Genomic DNA, 17,900 nt, shown 5'->3' with positions numbered 1-17,900 from the left:
CGCTTAGATATCTTATCCTTGTTTAAAGCAAGGGTTGAATTGCTACTCCTTGTTTTAAAACTCTTACCTTTGTTTGGAACCCTAATGTTAAACCGTAATTGTAAAAAAGTGATGTCTTAAGTCTTGCCACAGTGTCTGCATTCCCTCCCTTTGATTTTGTCATATTTGGAGTAACTTAAATCACTCAGCAAATTATTTTAGTGATTATAAATTGATTTGTCTGGTTGGACGTGCCGAGAGCCTCCTATGCATATCGGGGCCTCCTGCAGGCCTCCCACACGTGGCTTCTCCTGCCATTGCAATTTTTTAATAATTACACTTTATTTTGGGTTGCTCTTGATGTCATGTTTGTGTGTGTGTGCGTGCGTGTTTGGGATAATATATAAATATATGAAGTGTTGAATTTTTCTTTTTAAAATATGCATTTTCATGTAAACCATCACTTGAAATAAATTGCAATGCAAGCTACAATTTGTGTCATCTGTTTGACAGAAGAAAGCAAATATTTGGAGACAAACTTAGATGTCCCCAGTATTTGCAGTTTGCTTTAATCCCAAATAAGGACATTCGAATAGGCTGCGCAAATAACACACTTAAAACTTTGAGCTCGGAACAGTGCTGCTCTCCAGTGGTCCATTTTAGTGCTCATTTGCGGCTCACTGAAAAGAAAAATAATAATCAACAAGGAAAAAAGTCACTGACTGAGAATAAAGAAGATTTTTGGGTGTGCATGTATGTCCTAATAATAATGTAAAATATGTAATAGCGTGCACGTGAAAAGTTCGATGACAAGCGTCACGTGACTGATCATATGACTGTCGGCTGCGTGATGATGTCAAACACGGAAGTAAACAGCTGCCGGGTTGTCGAGCGTTTGCTGTCCATTTTCTTTTTGTTTGCTGGCTTCTGTTTTCTTTTTCACCGTAACAACCCAAACATGAAGAACATTTTGACGGTTCTCGTCATACTGAGCTTGCTGGGGGTTGGAGTTTTTACCGAAGGGCAGCACGGCTGGAAGCGAATCAACAAAGTCGAAGTGAGAACAGCTCTATTTATTTATTTATTTATTTATTTATTTATTTATTTATCAATCAATCAATCAATCAATCAATCTATGAATCTTTTTATCTATCCATCCATCTAATCATTAAATTATTCAGTCATTCATTTATTTATTTAGCTCTCCTAATAGTAAGCAGATTGATGGCTTAATCAAAAGTGTCCATTGTCTTTTAGCACGTTTTTTTTTTAAAGCTCTCATTGGACGATGTACCGAACTGAGTGTTCATTGTATTGATTTCAACCGTAGCCTTTCCGTGTGTAGGTTTCAGGGTTTGCTTGGAAGAACTGTGGTAAACCAGACGCAGCGGCAGTGTTGAGGACCCTGAGCGTGTCTCCGGACCCCATCAGCATTCCCGGAGACCTGACGGCATCTGCATCCGGATCCACGTCCGTGGAGCTCCGTGCCCCTCTGAACGTCTGTACTGGACACGCATAGACACACACACCGAGCGGACCTCCTCAAATGCGTATTCAGTCATTTGGTTTGAAATAACAAAGTTTGTTTGTAATGTTTTTAATGAGGCTCAAATGCCCGTGGTTGCCTTACAAGCTAAATCCATCTTTGGGGGAACTTTTACCACGACCTGGGTTTTACATCAATTGCAAGAGTTGAGCCCATTCTTGAAGCCCTACTTTCACCTCCTAACCCAGGCTTGATGCTCCCTTAACCTTAACTTAGTCTTCAACTTCTAATGTGACACCTAAGCCCTTGTTTGAAACCTGCCATGTTGTTATCTACTCAAGAGTTCATGTGACACTTGTATGATGGCGCTGTAAAATTATTGAACCAATCAAGTGGCAGGTTGTCAAGGTAACAGTCAGTCAGTGAGCACCACTATGGCTGCAATACAAAATTGAATGTTTTGAAATGTGACTTTGAACAATAACATCCTGACAGCAGTTTCTGGAATCTCATGCGCATGTTTCTGTGGCCCGGCCAGGTGAACGTAACTTTGGAGAAAGAGGTGGCAGGTTTTTGGGTGAAAATTCCGTGCTTGGATGAGCTGGGAAGTTGTCACTATGCCGACGTTTGTGACATTTTGAACCAGCTGATACCACCTGGAGTAGACTGCCCGGAACCGCTGCACACCTACGGACTGCCCTGCCGCTGCCCCTTTAAACCTGTAAGTGGCTCCACAGCAGTACATAATCTGAATACTCACCTACACTTCAACTGGATTCGATCGTCATATCAAAGTGCTTATAATTTCCCCGTTTAGTGATTTGAGAGCAGATTTAAAGCCAATGGAAATTTTCTTTTGTCAACTCAGTTGCTAACCAAAACAGCAGCTCACAGGCTCATTGATAAAATCAATGAGTGATTTATTCTTAAAATGACTCAGAAAATGCACCAATAAGAATTCCGCATATTTTTGTTCTACATGTGCCACTCTAAGCAAAATGTAAAATATCAAATAACAGTATTCCAACAAATCACATGTCTAATTCGCAACAATTGATCAGTGTGAATGAAGACTGAAACAGGAAGTCAGTAGGCTCTGAGTAGATTACCTTATAGACATTTAAACGGCAACTCTGTATTGAATATAAATGTTGTTTTTATTGTTGTCAGGGCTCGTACGCTCTGCCTCAGTCGGACTTCTTCCTGCCGTTCATGGACGTTCCATCGTGGCTCACGAACGGAGATTATCGTCTTCAGGGGGTGCTGGGTGGCGGTGGCGAGGAACTGGGCTGCCTCAAGGTAGCACTGTCTCTTCACTCAGAATAAATGTACAAGCATCTTTTACAATAAATAATAATGCATGTTTCTGTGCTTCAGAGATTACGTTTATGTCTATTAACGATAAAGACCACTCACTTGTGGTTTTATTAGATTATTAGATGTGTTTTAAAACCGCTCTGGACAAATCTTTTTTTCTTCATTTATGATATTTTTTTTTGGGATTTGGTGACTCAAAGATGGATGTTTTTTTTAAAATAAATATGATCACGTTAAAACATTTGTTGATAATTTATTCCACAAAAAAAGATTCATGTTAATTAATCTTAACACTTCTTGTCCGCTAGAGGGCAGAAAAATGAGTGTTTGTATAACGTATACACTTGACATTTCTACCAACACACACAAATGCACGCCGGCACGCACGCGCACACACACACGCACACACACACACACTGAAAAGTGAGTGCTGACGTGTGTTGGTCTGCGCAGGAAGATTCACAATGACAGGAAGAAACAATGAAGGCCACACACAACACACAAATGTTTTTCCTGTCTCATGACAATAACGTGTAAATCTCCCAAAATACACAAAATTTTTTTTTGAAATATCCAGCCGTCCATGTAATCTACGAATGTTTTCTTGTAAACATTGTCCAGACAATGAACGTAATGATACAGCAGTGAAAAAATTGTGCCAGAAAATGTGAGAACAAGATCATAATCTTGTTAATAGTACTTTCATTCAATCCTGAAATGATCACATCGTCATTTGACATAATCATGTAAAATTCCAATCAAATAATCCATGTAACATTTCATTTTGTTTCCCACTCGAGCATGTTCTCATGTTAGCGCATTGCTAGCACGCTCTCGGTGCCTACTTGTAACGTAGCACCGAGCGAAGGCTTCACCTTTGACCCCTGGCTTAATGTTTGTTTGTTTGAGGAGAGTAGACCAGTCTGTGGAGGATGGAGTGTTGGCGTTGTCTGTCAACACTTGAGCGGGAGGGGCTAACAAAATACATCAGTTTGTGATAAGGAAATACTATAGGGTGCATACTTGTGATGCATACGACGGAGACACGTTATGTCGAGATGTATTTTATTTTATTTACATCTGATGTCATCCGTTGATTTAGCTGGTGTACATTCTGGCTGGTCATGAGTCAGCCAATCAGATTAGATCACCAGCGAAAAGCAAGCATACACATATAAACTCCTGTCTCCACAACACACACACACACGCACACACACACACACACACGAAAGAACTGTACATTTCTGCAAAGAATGTGTACAATGAGAAAGAATGCATTTTGTTTTGTCTAGTGCCCGCCCACCCCCATCCTCCCAATTCTACGGCCTTCACCGCCACCCGACCGCTTCCTTCACAGGAAGGGAAAAGAAAGACGGCAGAGGAGCTGAGGGAGGCCAAGATGGGTGAGGGAGTCAAAGTGGCCGAAGGAGTCGGCCGGCGTGGCGAGGGGGGTGATGAGGCGATGATGTGGAGGGAAGCAAACGGGTCAGGGGTCAGCGCGCAATCAGCGGCACAGAACAATTGCAGGGAAAAAAAAGGTGAACGAGTTCAGAGGCTGTTCACATTTTACCATCAACAATGCCTAAACGTACACGGGAAAATATTTTTAAAAAAAATCATAAACACAAGTGTGGCAGGAATCTAATGTGAATGTAAAATAAAATCGTGTGAAGATAAATTGTGATAAATCCATGCGACTAATTATATTTAAGTGTTGATTATGTTTTGGAACTAAACATAGGTATAAAAAGAAAACTACCAAAGAAACAGATTGATAGCAAAATGGACATGACATGCCAACAGTTTTCAATAATTGCCACCACAACAGGCATTTAAACAAAAAAGGTGCAGCGACGCATGGTATTGTGCTGTCCTTCCTCGCAGTGGCCACACAATGTTAACATCTTTGCTAAATACAACTGTGGCTAAAGCAGGAATGCATATTTTAAAGTTTTTCTATGTGTTTCAGTGCTGCTGTCTGAGACCACAAGCAACACAAAATATGTCAAGAGAATCTGAAAGCTGTAATTGTACCACAGGGGTGGTAGAAATATGCCACTCACAATGGACAAATTTAAAACCGTCACGACAGGAAGGTCCATCCATAACCACCGGAAGTGTCCTCAAGTCGCATACACTCCAGACCGAAAGTTTTGGGAATCACGCTCAGGTTGGGAAGAGACTGTACAAGGGTGTCAGGTTTCTTGGAGACGGGGGTGGATTGTCCTGGGATTCATTTACATACTGCCCACCCCACCTCCTCTCCCATTGGTCGAGCCTGTCGGCATGTGGGTACTCACTTCCAAACTTCCTCAGTAAGAGAAAAACTTTCCAGCGGTGAGGATGATGATGAAGTGTACGGCAAGATGGTGGAAGCAGCTGTTGGAGTGAGCAATGCCAGCGGTGATCAAAACGGGAATGATGATTTGCTCCTGGACCAAAACTAAACCAGACAAAACTCTTTTTGTTTTACAACTGGAAAAAACGATCTGATCATCACTTCTCCTTCCATCTTATTTGATGATTTTTGCAGATCTACTTCGAGCACGGTGGACGTATACCTGAATCCAAAATTGACCATAACTCAGATTGTTGTTCTCGGAAAAATGATTTGATCATTTTTATTTCATTTTTTTTTTTTTTTTTTGGGATGTGGATGATTCAGTAGACATTTTCATCATGCTTCTTTTTCGTATCCTTCTGGTTCTGAACTTTGGCTGGAGGGTTAGCTGCTCTGAGCCGTCGTCCATCACCATCCAGTACCGCGTCTGGGAAGAGCAACCTGCAGGAACCCAGGTGGGCCGGCTGGTGGACGACCTCTTGCAATTGGATCAGGTGGGTCCTTTTGAGAACTTCCAGATTGTGGAACATGGGTGGGCCCTTCCCTTTGCCATCAACGCCGGAGATGGCGAGGTCTCCACCCAAGGCCAGTTGGACCGGGAGCAGTTGTGTCGCAGTGCTGACGAGTGCGAAGTGGCCTTTAGCGTCCTGTACAGGAAGAGCGGGGCGGTGCACTGCTTGCGGGTTCACGTGGAGGTGATGGACCTTAATGACCACAACCCTAGCTTTGCCAGCCCCGTCCAGGAGCTGGAGATCTCCGAGACGGCCGTCTTACGGATGCGGATTCCTCTGGAGTCTGCGGTGGATCCAGATGCGGGAGCCAACGGACTTCAAACCTACTCGTTGTCCACCAACCAGCATTTTGCCTTGGATGTAACTTCTGCGCTAGGTGGGACCAAACAGGCAGAGCTAGTGGTAATCAAAGAATTGGATCGGGAAGTTCAAGGAACCTTTGAGCTCACCCTGGTGGCGTGGGACAAAGGGAACCCACCAAGGTCTGGGAGTACTTTAATCCGAGTAAATATTTTGGACTCAAATGATAACAGTCCTACATTTGAAGAAAGTGCCCCCATAGTGGAGATACCTGAGGACACAGAACGTGGGACAACAATCATCCACCTCAAAGCCACAGACCCCGATCAGGGCACCAACGGGGTGGTGGAGTATTCGCTGAGTAAGCACTCGCATCCAGATGTTCAGAGGCTTTTCTTTGTGGATCCACATAGCGGTGCTGTGAGCATCAGAGCTCCTTTGGACTACGAGGCCCAGACGTCCCATGAAGTGGTAGTCCAGGCTCGTGATCTTGGACCCAACTCCATTCCTTCACATTGTAAGCTCCATGTCAAGCTGGTGGATGTCAACGACAACGCACCAAGGATCCACATGACCTGGACTCATCCCAGTTCCCCTGCTGCAATGGTGCTGGAAGGTGCGCCAGCGGGCACCTTCCTCGCCTTGGTGATGGTTTCGGATGCTGACTCAGGAGAAAACGGAAAAGTGACAGCCATGATGCAACACGGTTCAGGTCCCTTCCATATTAAGAAGATCCATGGTGAAAATTACATGATCGAAACTGCAGGTGTCTTGGATCGAGAGGAGGTGATGGAATATAACATCACGCTGGTGGCGCAGGATTATGGAGATCCACCGTTGTCCTGCGTGAAACATCTTCCCGTCCGAGTTCTGGATGAAAACGACAATGCGCCGCTGTTTTCCTTGGCCGTCTACAAAGCCTCATTAAAGGAAAACAACGTCGCAGGCTACCGTGCACTCAAGGTCCACGCGCACGATGCTGACTTGGAGCTTAGTGGCAGAGTTTTGTACCACCTTCACAACGCCAGCGAGGCAAAGACTTCCACCCAGCCCTTCTCCATTCACCCGACCAGCGGCATTGTCAGCGTCCTTCAACCTCTGGACTACGAGAAGTACCACTCGTATTTATTTCTGGTGGAGGCTGTGGACCAGGGCCACCCGCCCCTCAGGACCACAGCCACGGTTCAAATTGACATCCAGGATGTGAATGACAACTACCCGGTCATTAGGGAACCTCGACCCAATCATGGCGTGGCTCAGCTCATTGTTCCCATCAACGTGGACCATGGGGAGGTTGTGGCGGAGCTGGGTAGCATCGGCGAGGACGGAACAACCCCTTTGCCCATCAAGCACTCAGTCCGAGAAGGATTCGATGGATTTTTTGCCTCTACCATAAAGGCTGAAGATTTCGACTCGGGACTGAACGGACAACTCCAATATTTTATCACCGACGGTAATCCCCATGGCCTCTTCTGGTTAGACCAATCCACGGGCCAACTGTTTGTCAATACCACTAACGCCACCCAGCTAGTTGGAAAAACTGTGAAGGTGAACATTTCTGTTTCTGACATGGGGACCCCCAGCCTGTCCACCAAGGCCACACTGGAGGTAACTTTCATCAACCTCAAGGACCACTTGAAGAACTCAGCCGCTGGGAGCCGGGGGCGGCTCAGCTTTACCATGATGCTGGCCATCTGCTTGGGGGTGACGTGCCTTCTGCTGCTTCTCGCCATTGCCTCGGTTACAACCTTCTGCAGACCCGACAAAAGAGACTACCGGGCCTACAACTGCAGGCAGGCCGAGTCTACGTATACCCGCCACCCGCGTCGTCCACAGAAAAACATCCGGAAGTCTGACATTCAGCTGATTCCTGTAATGAGAGAGCGCAAAGAGGAAATCCCACTGGATGAGAGCGAGAAGACACCGCTCACTTTATCACACGACCAGCGTACAGCGAAACACTTTGAGTTGACACCGATGACGATGAACTCGAGCTTCCATTCCCAAACGCACCTGGATGGCGATGTCCCTCATGGCAGAACACTGCGAAAGCCCGGAAACATCCAACTGGACGCTGCTTTGCCTTTGACACCGGCGAGTTCCTATCATACACTTCGCAAGGCAAGAAACCAGTCGTCAGCGTCTTCTTCAGGATCCCGTTCAAGCACGCTGAAGCGGAAGACGGCTGAGGCGACGGCTTCCACGCCTCAGGCAACCCTCAGGAGACCCAAAATGTCGGAGAGTCGGGGGTCCAGCGATGCGGAACAGCGACAGATCCTCCGGAATCTAGTGCGACTATCCATGGCGGCCTTCGCAGACTCCATTGAGCTCTCGTCTGCTTCTCCGGAAGTGCAAGTGAGTCTGCAAGTCTCTGTTTTGGGGACCTAACCTAATTGACATGCATGATTTTAGTTACTTATGGCAAGAGGTGACCATATGTGTGTCATGGCTGGCAACCTGTTCAGGGTGTACCCCACCTACTGCCCAAAGTCAGTTGAGCCTCAAGTGCTAACATGCTAATGCTAATGATACGTTCCCCGTAGGTTGTTGTCTCGCAAATCGTACAAACTGCCTTGTGAATATGAGTACTGTTATGCTGTGCTTCTGAGGAACATTGTATGGCAGTACTACGTGATGTCCATCTATCACATGCCTTCAATCTTCATTCCAATCGGCCGTGGGCAAGGCTCCGGATACTTTGACTTTTACGACTTGACCTGACCTGACCTGACTTTGTGTTAATGATTTCCCTAAATCTTCTCAATGTCCTTTTAATGCCAGTCTTATTTACTCTCTGGCTTAGTCTGTGCATTAATTGTGTTGGCCCGCCATTGCCAATATGGATTCAACATGTGCTTACAGTTAGCGCGTCGCTAATTAACTTACACCCTTTCCCCATTGGCTCCCTCTCTCGCCGTCCCCCGCAGGCTTTGAAATTAATCTGAAGTCCATTAGAGAATTGGAAGGAACACACACATGCACGCATACACACACACTCGTGTCTGAGTAAGTCATCAAACAGGGGCCTGGAAAAAATCTGTGAGGCTGTGTGTGTCTGTTAGGTGAGTGATGAGTGTGATGGGCAAAAAGCAGAAAGTGTATTCATGCTTTTGTGTATCATTCGTCAATGTCATCTGCCTCCAGAGACTGCTTTCAACTCAAGATCACATATCAATACACAATGAATGTGTGTAAGTTAACACCATCGCTCCGCTTTGACAAAACGAGGCAAAATGTCACTTTTGCTACAAAGGCAAACAAGTGAAAAGATTTTAAGCCAGTCACATTCATAAGCAAGCTATTATTTTTAAACACTAAATTTACTTTGGGCCACTTGAGCAAATGTAGGGAGAACTATTTAGATCATGAAACATATTTTGAAAAAAAAAAAAAAAAGCCTGATCGCATCATCACATCATTAAAGTCAGTAGTAGTGTCAACAGCCGAGTAGTCAGAGGTTGTCAGTAGTAGTCAGCAGCCACAGTCTGAGAGTGTTAGTAGTGGTTAGTACTAGTCGTCATTAGTAGTGCTAAGTAGGTAGCACTCGTTAGTAGCAGGGGCGGGCCTCTTGCTGCCACATTAGAGCTTTATCTGTAGAGTCATCATTTATAGAACTATTCATCACCTTGAGGAAAAGGAAGCAGTTAGTATTTTTACCCAGCATGCATCACTCCTCACGCGCCCTGGTGGCCTATTTGGCAGGAGACCTGCTTCGGACGTCGGCCTCCTCCCTCTGACTCGGAGAGGAAGTTTTGCATGTTACGCGCTCACAGACCATGCACACATTTCAGCGTCCATCCTGGAAGGAAGGCAGCCAAAAAAAAAAAAAAAGAATAGACTTTTTTATGCTCAGGTCACTTCCTGCAGAGCACACGTGCAAAAACACACAAAGTCATATATTTGTCTACACGCACACACACGTTGAGAGATTAACCTTCTCTATGATGGACATCAGCAGCTGCTTCTCCCGTAATAAAAACACGCACACACACACGCACACACACACACACACACACACAGCTTACAGGATTTCTACAAAACTTAATTATATGAAAGTCATAATGTCACATGACTTACGCATGTCACGAAAGAGCCAGTAGAGGTCAGGAGTCTCAACTTGCGTGCATACATCCCAGCCCCCAAACACACTCTCCTCTCTTTTATTATTTTGCTGTTGATAGAATTTTGACGTTTGTGTCGTCTTGCAGCAGATTTCGCAGCTGCTGTCGCTCCTCCGTCAAGGTCAGCTGCAGCCTCGGACCAACTTCCGCGGAAACAAATACTCTCACCGAGCCGCTGGGAGGTCAGTGTGTATCCTCTCTCATCTTCTTCCTCTCTGCCCACAAAAAAAGCACAGCATTTTGACGAGTTTGCAAATCCTAGACCAATTTTTGGGAGTATTCGACTTTCGGGGTATGTTCCCAACATTCTGACACGGAATAAGGTGGTGGAAAAATTAGGAACAGCCGTCAGTATGATGCAGTACTGCAAAGATAAACACTGGAAGTTTTGTGAAGACTCATGAGTGTGATTGTGCGTGCGAGACATTTTCCATGCTTAAAATAAACACAACAGACAAACAGGAAGTCAAACAATCACAAGAAGTGAGACATCGCCTGACACTTGATTTTGAGCAAAAACTGTACACAACAGAATTTTAAGTGAGGTATTTTCGTTGTGTGTGCACGCTCATAGATATGCAGGTCAGGACTGTCCTGATTGGCAAAGCACCAAGGATAGCGGGCATGGCGAGAGCGAGGCAGGGGACATGGACTGGGACGCGGGCAGGGACTCGCCCATCGACCCCCAACTTGAGGAGGGACTGCATAACTTGCTCAATCACTCTGGTACGTACGCACTTAGGCACACACACGCACGCACGCACACACGCACACACATGACTCGAATGAGTATTATTTAGCATTAATTAGTTAGCATGCTAACTAGTAAACTTAATTCATTATTTGCAGAATGTGACCTGTGTTGTGATCTGCATTTTACGTTAATATTCAACCTTCAAATTATCTGTGTTAATAAGCATGTTTGTGAGTCATGTGAATGTGTGTGTGCTTTTGTGTCTTCCTGCTATTGTGGTGGTCTGAGCCCTGAGGCTCCTTAAGGAGGGAATTACCTTGGACAAACATTGTGTGTGTGTGTGTGTGTGTGTGTCTGTGTGTGTGTGCGTGTACCTATATAGTGTGCGTGTGTGCAGGTGTGTGCGCGCTGGTGTGGGCTCTTTGAATCCGCCGCCAACATTCCAATTGCCTTTTTTTCCTTTTGGCCCCGTTGACTTTTTTCTTTTCCTTCCTGCGAGGTGGGGATTTAGTTACACTTCAAGAGGAGGAGAAGAAGTGAATTAATGCAATATCCATCTTCTGTACGGCCCGAAGTCTGGTGGGGGAGGGTGGCGGGTGAGATGGAGTAAAAAAATCAAGTCGATCAAAAAAAAAACAAAAAACAACACCCATTGCCCTCAAAAACATTGAAAAGTTAAATATAGAGAATGAAAATTAAACATCAACATGGAAGTAAATGTGAAGCAAGAAAACATTCAGCGCCAAATCGATATTTTAACAACTAAAAATCACAAAGAAAACTGCAGAAGATATTAAACCGACCAAAAACACAGGTTCAAACTGGAACTTGTGGGCTGTCAGATAGTCATGCTAACCGGATGGTCCACCATGTTTTTCTCAGTTTTTTTCCCCCCCAGCTAAAACTTTAAAAGGTTTTCAAAAGGATCTAAACTTCTTAAACAAAGACAGGAAAAAAGGGGCGCCAGATCCCTAACTACTGCTTGTGTGTGTGCGCGCACGGACACATTAATGGCTTGCACGTGGTTGTGTTCGAACAAAGGAGGCAACTGAACTTTTGAAAACATCATCTGGAACGATTCCTGTTTGCCATTTGAGAGTTGTTGTTAAAACAGAGAATATATGAAAATAGAACAGAAAAAGAAATATAAGCATTGAGTCAGTAAAAGATATCAAGGCTGTCGTTACGGCAACTAAACAAACAGGAAGCACAGAAGACACCAATCACAAAAATAGCAATAACGTGACATTCGTGTTCTTACAGAAGACATCAGCGACCCGTCGTGGATGGCGCGTCTGTCTGTGACCCTTTCGGGAGATTACCATGACAATGTCTTCGTCCCCAACGAACCGCCATCCGATGACAGCGAGCTGATGCCTCGTCACGCCTTAGACTCCTCATCTTCCTTCTCCACTTTTGGTACCACAAGAGAAATTTGTGCCGATCATTGTGTCGCGTAATGCTATTTGATAATATTTTGAATTTTCTGGCTCTAAAACTGTAGTCACATTAGGAATTAACTAAAAAAAACAACAACAACCAATGCCAATGTCGCCTTTGTTATGTCTGCCATGAGTAGACCAACCAAAAACAACCCCACCAAAAACACAAAAGGTCAGCCATTTTGGTTAGATGGAGCCATTTTATGAAGCTTTTTGACATTTATGATAAAACTTAGTGCCAGCACCTCTTTTCACTTAAAGATGGCATCTGATGGATATCTATTGAGACTAGACCCACAAAAAATGCCTCAAGCAGCACTCTCTGAAAAGACGCAAGAAGTCATTTTGGATTAAAGCAGCAATAATCATGATCATAAATGATAATTGTACACATCCATGAACACAATTCAAATGGGACTCCTCTTGTTACCTCTCTCAGGGAAAACCCCAGACAAGGACGGCCCACTGGGCGGGGCTTTGCTCTCGGAGGTCAGCACACTCTTTGAAATGCTGATGACGCAGAAAGCCGACGCCCACCCTGGCCCCCGAGCTGACGTCCTCTACCGGCTGTCCTCGGCGTATCGTCGTTCGTTGGAGGCGGACCCAGCTCTACCCGCTACGAGCAGCCCAATGAGAGGTCTGGCTTCGCATCCTGGACGCTTTTAACACTGGGACCCAAAGAAATCACATGAAGTGAGTCTTATGTCTGATCATCTCATTTTGTTCTTTAATTTAAACCACTAAGTGATTTGTATATGCTTGACTGCAACATTTCCGAACCAAAAGGTAAAAAGATGCACGGTGTGTTCAGATGGTGCTTAAATGACCCAAATTTGCCTTGACCGTCGCCCAAATATGACCAAAACAAAGATTTGGGTTAGCCATCAAATCCTTTGTAGTCTGGGGAACAAAAAACCAAGGTAGCCATTTCAAAACCAAAATGGCTGCCTTGCTCTATTTTTTCAGTTGTGTCTTCTAGAGACCTTTTTGGAGATCATCTCATGACAGCCTGATGTTTATCAAATTTTGTTGGCTATGTGAGCCCGACTTGAAAAAAAAAAATCGTGTAGAATAGTTCCTCTGTTAAATGGCAAATTGTGAGTATCGAAAACGATAGACCCAACCAAAAATCCCAATCATGCATTTGCATTGTATTTGCATGTACAAATTTCCAAAGCAAGGCTATGATGTCATTTTGTTTTGGAAGTTTCATATTTCGTATTTGAATATTAATTTTGGTGATTCTATGACAGCTTAGAAAAAAAAAGGCAATTATGACATGTTTGAGTGTTTTAACGTCAAATGCTAATTGCACTGACAAATGAGCAGAGGTTTTTACGGAACCAAGTTTATTTTGCGTCAACACTGAATCAAATTTGATTTTAGAAAGGAAGAAGACTTTGTCTTTGAGGACCAAATGACAAATTGGCACGACAAAGTTGCCGGGTGGATACAATGAAAGGGGGGAAACAGGAAGTGTGAGAAAGGAAGTAGCTAAATGAAAGGAGGTCAATGGCTACCAGACTGATGTTTTTGTTTGAAAATGGCTTATTAAGTGAGGTAAACCTTATGTATGGCTATGGGGAGGGGGCAGCATGGTAAATGTTCACCTGCTGAGAACACATGTTGACTGATGAGCAGACTTGAAATGCTACAAACTATTGTTCATGGGAAGAAAAGCACTCTGTACATAATTCTGGTTCCTTATCACATGTTTGTACGTTTCTTTCCAATAAACTGAAAATGATGTTGAAACGTGTGTGTGTGTGCGTGTGTGTGCGTGTGTTTGTGTATGTGAGCGTTTGGTTGGTGCACTGGTTCCCTCTATTGGTCATTAAATGGATCACACCCGTGGATAAACCTCTGGATTCCAGATTGTTTATTTATTTATTTATTTTAACTCTGCAACGTTGGACTATCGATTAATTATTATTATTATTATTATTTCTTTTTAATTTTTGTCATTTGCGTTTAATTATGAACAAAAGATCTTGACAGATGATGCCAACAACCAGTTAAGATAAATATTGAAAATGACAATAAAGAAAATAACATCAAAGAAAATGAAGACACAGAAATAAAAACAAAAAGGTCAATCGTGAGCGTGACATTGACAAAAACAAAAATGGGCAACAATGACAAAAACAGGTATAACCATCATGACAATATGAACAAAAAAGTTTAAAACAGGTGACGACAGCAAAATAAATAACCAGAAAACCCACCTTAAAGACAACATAAAAATCACAACAATAGCTATAAGAACTGAAATGAAACCACACAAATAATATATATAACAATAAATGCAATAATAGAGAAAAAAAAAAACAATGACAACAACAACATTAACAACACTCACAGCAATACAATATAGTCCAACAGTGGCAAAACAACCAAAACCATGTTCACAAAAAAAAGGACAACTTAACAAAAACTTGCCCTTGAAAAGAAATTTAAAGATAACAAAATGGGCAACAATGACAAAACAACCTCAACAACAACAAAATAAGCACAAAGACAACCACCGTCACAGCAAACGAAAACGACAAACAAAATGGTCAACAATGTCAAAAAGGAAGAAAGAATTACAAAATCGGATGGAAATTTGAAGAAGGCTTTGATGTGAGATGGTGTTCGTATACTGCCTGAGCTTTGCTGTCATGGCAACCTAAGTGAAATATAATAAAAAATGGAAAGGCTGTTAAAGTGGACAAATCCTCTCTCCCACGCTCCCATTTGCCATGTTGAATAGGGTGTGTCGCATATTTAGCAGCCGTCGCACATTTGTCTTGATGATGAGGTGAAAAGGTTCCCGCGCTAAGCTCGACTAGGCCTCCATACATCAGCTCGATATTCAACAAACGCTGACTCGGCTTGCTTCATCTTCCACTTAGATGTTAGTTTGAAATCCAAAGAAAGATTTAGAGTGCAGGCGAAGGAGCGAGCGAAAAATAGCTAAACAAACACTTTGCTTCTCTGGCAGCGTACACATGCGCTCGCAGCTAATGCGCTTTGGTATTAAATGTGCCACAGCGACTCGGAATATGAGCAGAAATTTAATAAAAAGCAGTCCGCTATTAAAGTTCAGAGTCCGACAGAGTGGCACATAAGTAAAAGTAACAGAAATATTAGCCAAACAATAAAAGTAATACAACAAGTGTTTAATTTTCTTGCCATCATCTTAAAGCCCAGAATTCGACAAGGAATGTTTGCATAAAAAAAAAAGTAACAAAACTACAGCAAAGTTGCAGCAACACAATGAAAAGGTCATCACTTGATTTTAAATGTACTCAACATTCTAGATGAACACTGCAAGAGCTGACTTCATAAAACAACAATTGCAACACATTAAGTTGGAGACTATTCACATTTATTGGAAGATTTTTTCTTCTCATGTTGTTGCAGATCAAACCACCAGAGGGTAGCAGCCTCCTGCAGATAAACGTCTGACTCGGGGCCGGTGACAGTAGAACATCACAGTCAGTGTTTTTTTTTCCCTCACAGGGTCAAACTCCTTAAAAAGCAAAAATATAAGTCAAAGCAAAATGCGAATTATTGATTTTGATGAAGTCCAGGAGGTGCATACAGGAGGCCGGCAGTCTAATTTTTGGCACCGCAATAATCAGAATGACGATAAATGAGAAAAAAATAAAGATGAAAATCAGAATGTTTTGCACTAGCTAGCAAAGTCCATCAGAATGTTAACTTTAATAAGACGTTGTGATTTGCGTTAGCGTCAACTGCTGATGGGGTTCCGACCTGCCTCCATTCTAGCTGGGAGGCCTACGTGGGAGGGGGTCCGATTCTAAATGATGAGAGATGGCCGAGGCGATGCGGAAAAACAAAAGTAGGCGACAGAGACAAATGAAGGGATGCTCACATGTATGAAGAGCGCCGGCCGTTGCCGAAGCCCAGACTCTCTTCAAATTGGAAAGTTGACCAATCTCAGGCCAAATAAATCAACATTTGGAGGTTTTCACATTCGCAAAATTGTTGCAGCTGTGTTCATGGAGGGAGACGCTTCCATTTGCAGGTGTGAAATCCAAAAGGTTCATCGAAAAATTCAGCCACTGATGCTGAGAGCTTGAAGCGAATATTTTAGGCTCATTTTGGTTATTCATGCAAATTCAGATTCCACAGCCAGTTTGACAGGATGAGATGAAATTTGGCAGGCATGTCTATCATGATTAGACACACACACACAAAAAAAAAAACGTCTTGAGAAGTCATTAAACATATTCTTATTTTTAATGAAGGCAGTTTGGGGGATCAAAACAATTTGGGGCCAAGGTTGGTGACATTGCCGCCATTTTGTTTTTTTAAAGTGTTGCCATGTGCTCTGCCTGTCCAGATTAGTAAGAGGCAACAGCTGAGGAGAAGTCGGCAATTTGTTACCCGTCAGCTTGATGAGCAACACATCGGGACAACTAGTCACTCAAAAAATATAAACATATGTATATTCAGACATTTTCTTTTAAGACAATAACAAAATGAAGATGTATTGTTTCAAATCCAGAATGGAGTTTTAAAAATCTCGTTTCACTTGTTGGACCATATCTGACTTGGATCTTTGCAAGCAAGTAATGTCAAGTCAAGGCAAGTCAAGTCAGGTCAAGGTAAGTTTATTTCTATAGCCCTAAATCACAAGCAAATGTGATTCCAAGCATACCAATGGTCAAGTTGATATTATTTGATATGCGTTGTGTTCTTTGTGTTGTTGTTTTTTGCATCGCCATTTCTGTGTTATTGTCATTGTCTTGCTGTCTTCATTTTACTTTTTCTTTTGCCATCTTTGAGGCATCACCTTGAGGTTCCCGTCTTTGCCTTGCCATTTTTGCGCTTTTGTGTTGCCATCATTTGTGTTGGCGTACCTGCCTTGCCCTCCTCGTGCCACCGTCTTTGTGTTGTCATATTTGCCACCCCCGCCATTCGCTGACCTCATTTGGTGGGTTAATGAGAACAAAAGACGGACGGCAGGCTGCGGATTGTTAAAAGGTTGGGCCGCTTCCCCCGTTGCCTTGTAGCGAAGCGTAACACCTCGTGATGCCGAAATGCCACCCATCAATCACACCAGCGCTCGGCCAACGTCATTAACCACGAGAGAAACTTCACAGCCCTCAGGCTAACGTACGATAGCAACATAAATATCATTATTAATATCAAAATCAATATTCATGAATATCGATATTAGTGTGAGCATATATGCAGAACATGAACAGTGCTGATGGAAGACCTTTCTTTCTTGATTGTTTATATGATTTAAATACTTGAATTGACTTGAGCATGACTACAAATTTGGAGGACCTGTGAGGAATCCTAAAGACTAGTGAAGACTTGTTACAAGTTTTGGAGACTCATAACATCTCAGGAGGACTTGTAAACATTTATTTGGAGGACTCAAAAGAACTTGTAAAGATTGTGACTACTCTTTAGAAATTTTGTAGTCTTGAGGTCCTCATGAAGAAGCTATCTTGTTGCTATGCTGCTGAACAACAGTGTGGATATATAGAGATATATAAAAAAGATAGAATTCTGTCATAACAAAAGAAGCTCAAACAAAGTATCTGGATTTTTTTTGTTCGTTTTTTCAGCGGAGCCTCGACATGTTCTGGGAAAGACTAAAAATATGTTGCGCATTTCAGACGAATGTCAATGAAAGAAATTCTTCCTCGTCAAAACTAAATAAACTTTTAATTTATTTGAATTCG

General features: G+C 43.1%; 2 protein-coding genes and 1 long non-coding RNA gene across 5 annotated transcripts; 2 read left to right on the top strand and 1 right to left on the bottom strand.

Annotated features, from left to right (window-relative positions):
• The first annotated feature begins 814 nt into the window (after positions 1-814).
• On the top strand, positions 815-3,021 carry gm2a (ganglioside GM2 activator). The gene is made up of 4 exons (XM_049739353.1): positions 815-1,036; positions 1,325-1,477; positions 2,004-2,186; positions 2,636-3,021. Exons 1-4 carry the CDS (start codon positions 830-832, stop codon positions 2,789-2,791), a joined length of 699 nt encoding a protein of 232 aa, XP_049595310.1. The 5' UTR covers positions 815-829; the 3' UTR covers positions 2,792-3,021.
• A 1,060-nt stretch (positions 3,022-4,081) lies between these two features.
• On the top strand, positions 4,082-16,734 carry pcdh12 (protocadherin 12). Of its 3 annotated transcripts, XM_049739311.2 has the most exons (7): positions 4,166-4,185; positions 4,752-8,290; positions 10,144-10,238; positions 10,631-10,782; positions 12,014-12,169; positions 12,632-12,885; positions 15,598-16,734. In XM_049739311.2, exons 2-6 carry the CDS (start codon positions 5,462-5,464, stop codon positions 12,856-12,858), a joined length of 3,459 nt encoding a protein of 1,152 aa, XP_049595268.1. In that variant the 5' UTR covers positions 4,166-4,185; positions 4,752-5,461; the 3' UTR covers positions 12,859-12,885; positions 15,598-16,734. The 3 variants fall into 3 exon arrangements, with proteins under 3 accessions (XP_068507352.1, XP_068507351.1, XP_049595268.1); XM_068651251.1 differs by lacking the exon at positions 15,598-16,734 and having other exon boundaries at positions 4,082-4,185; positions 12,017-12,169; positions 12,632-13,947; XM_068651250.1 differs by lacking the exon at positions 15,598-16,734 and having other exon boundaries at positions 4,165-4,185; positions 10,147-10,238; positions 12,632-13,947.
• LOC137840423 (uncharacterized) lies at positions 14,225-16,494 on the bottom strand. The gene is made up of 2 exons (XR_011087064.1): positions 16,073-16,494; positions 14,225-15,706 (listed from the first exon to the last, which is right to left on the bottom strand). It is a non-coding gene; the product is annotated as an uncharacterized lncRNA (long non-coding RNA).
• Positions 16,735-17,900: the final 1,166 nt, after the last annotated feature.

The sequence above is a fragment of the Syngnathus scovelli genome, chromosome 1 (genome assembly GCF_024217435.2).
Source record: "Syngnathus scovelli strain Florida chromosome 1, RoL_Ssco_1.2, whole genome shotgun sequence".
NCBI classification, from domain to species: Eukaryota; Metazoa; Chordata; class Actinopteri; order Syngnathiformes; family Syngnathidae; genus Syngnathus; species Syngnathus scovelli.
The sequence above is the reverse complement of the archived record's forward strand: the minus strand, read 5'-3'. Positions and strand labels throughout refer to the sequence as shown.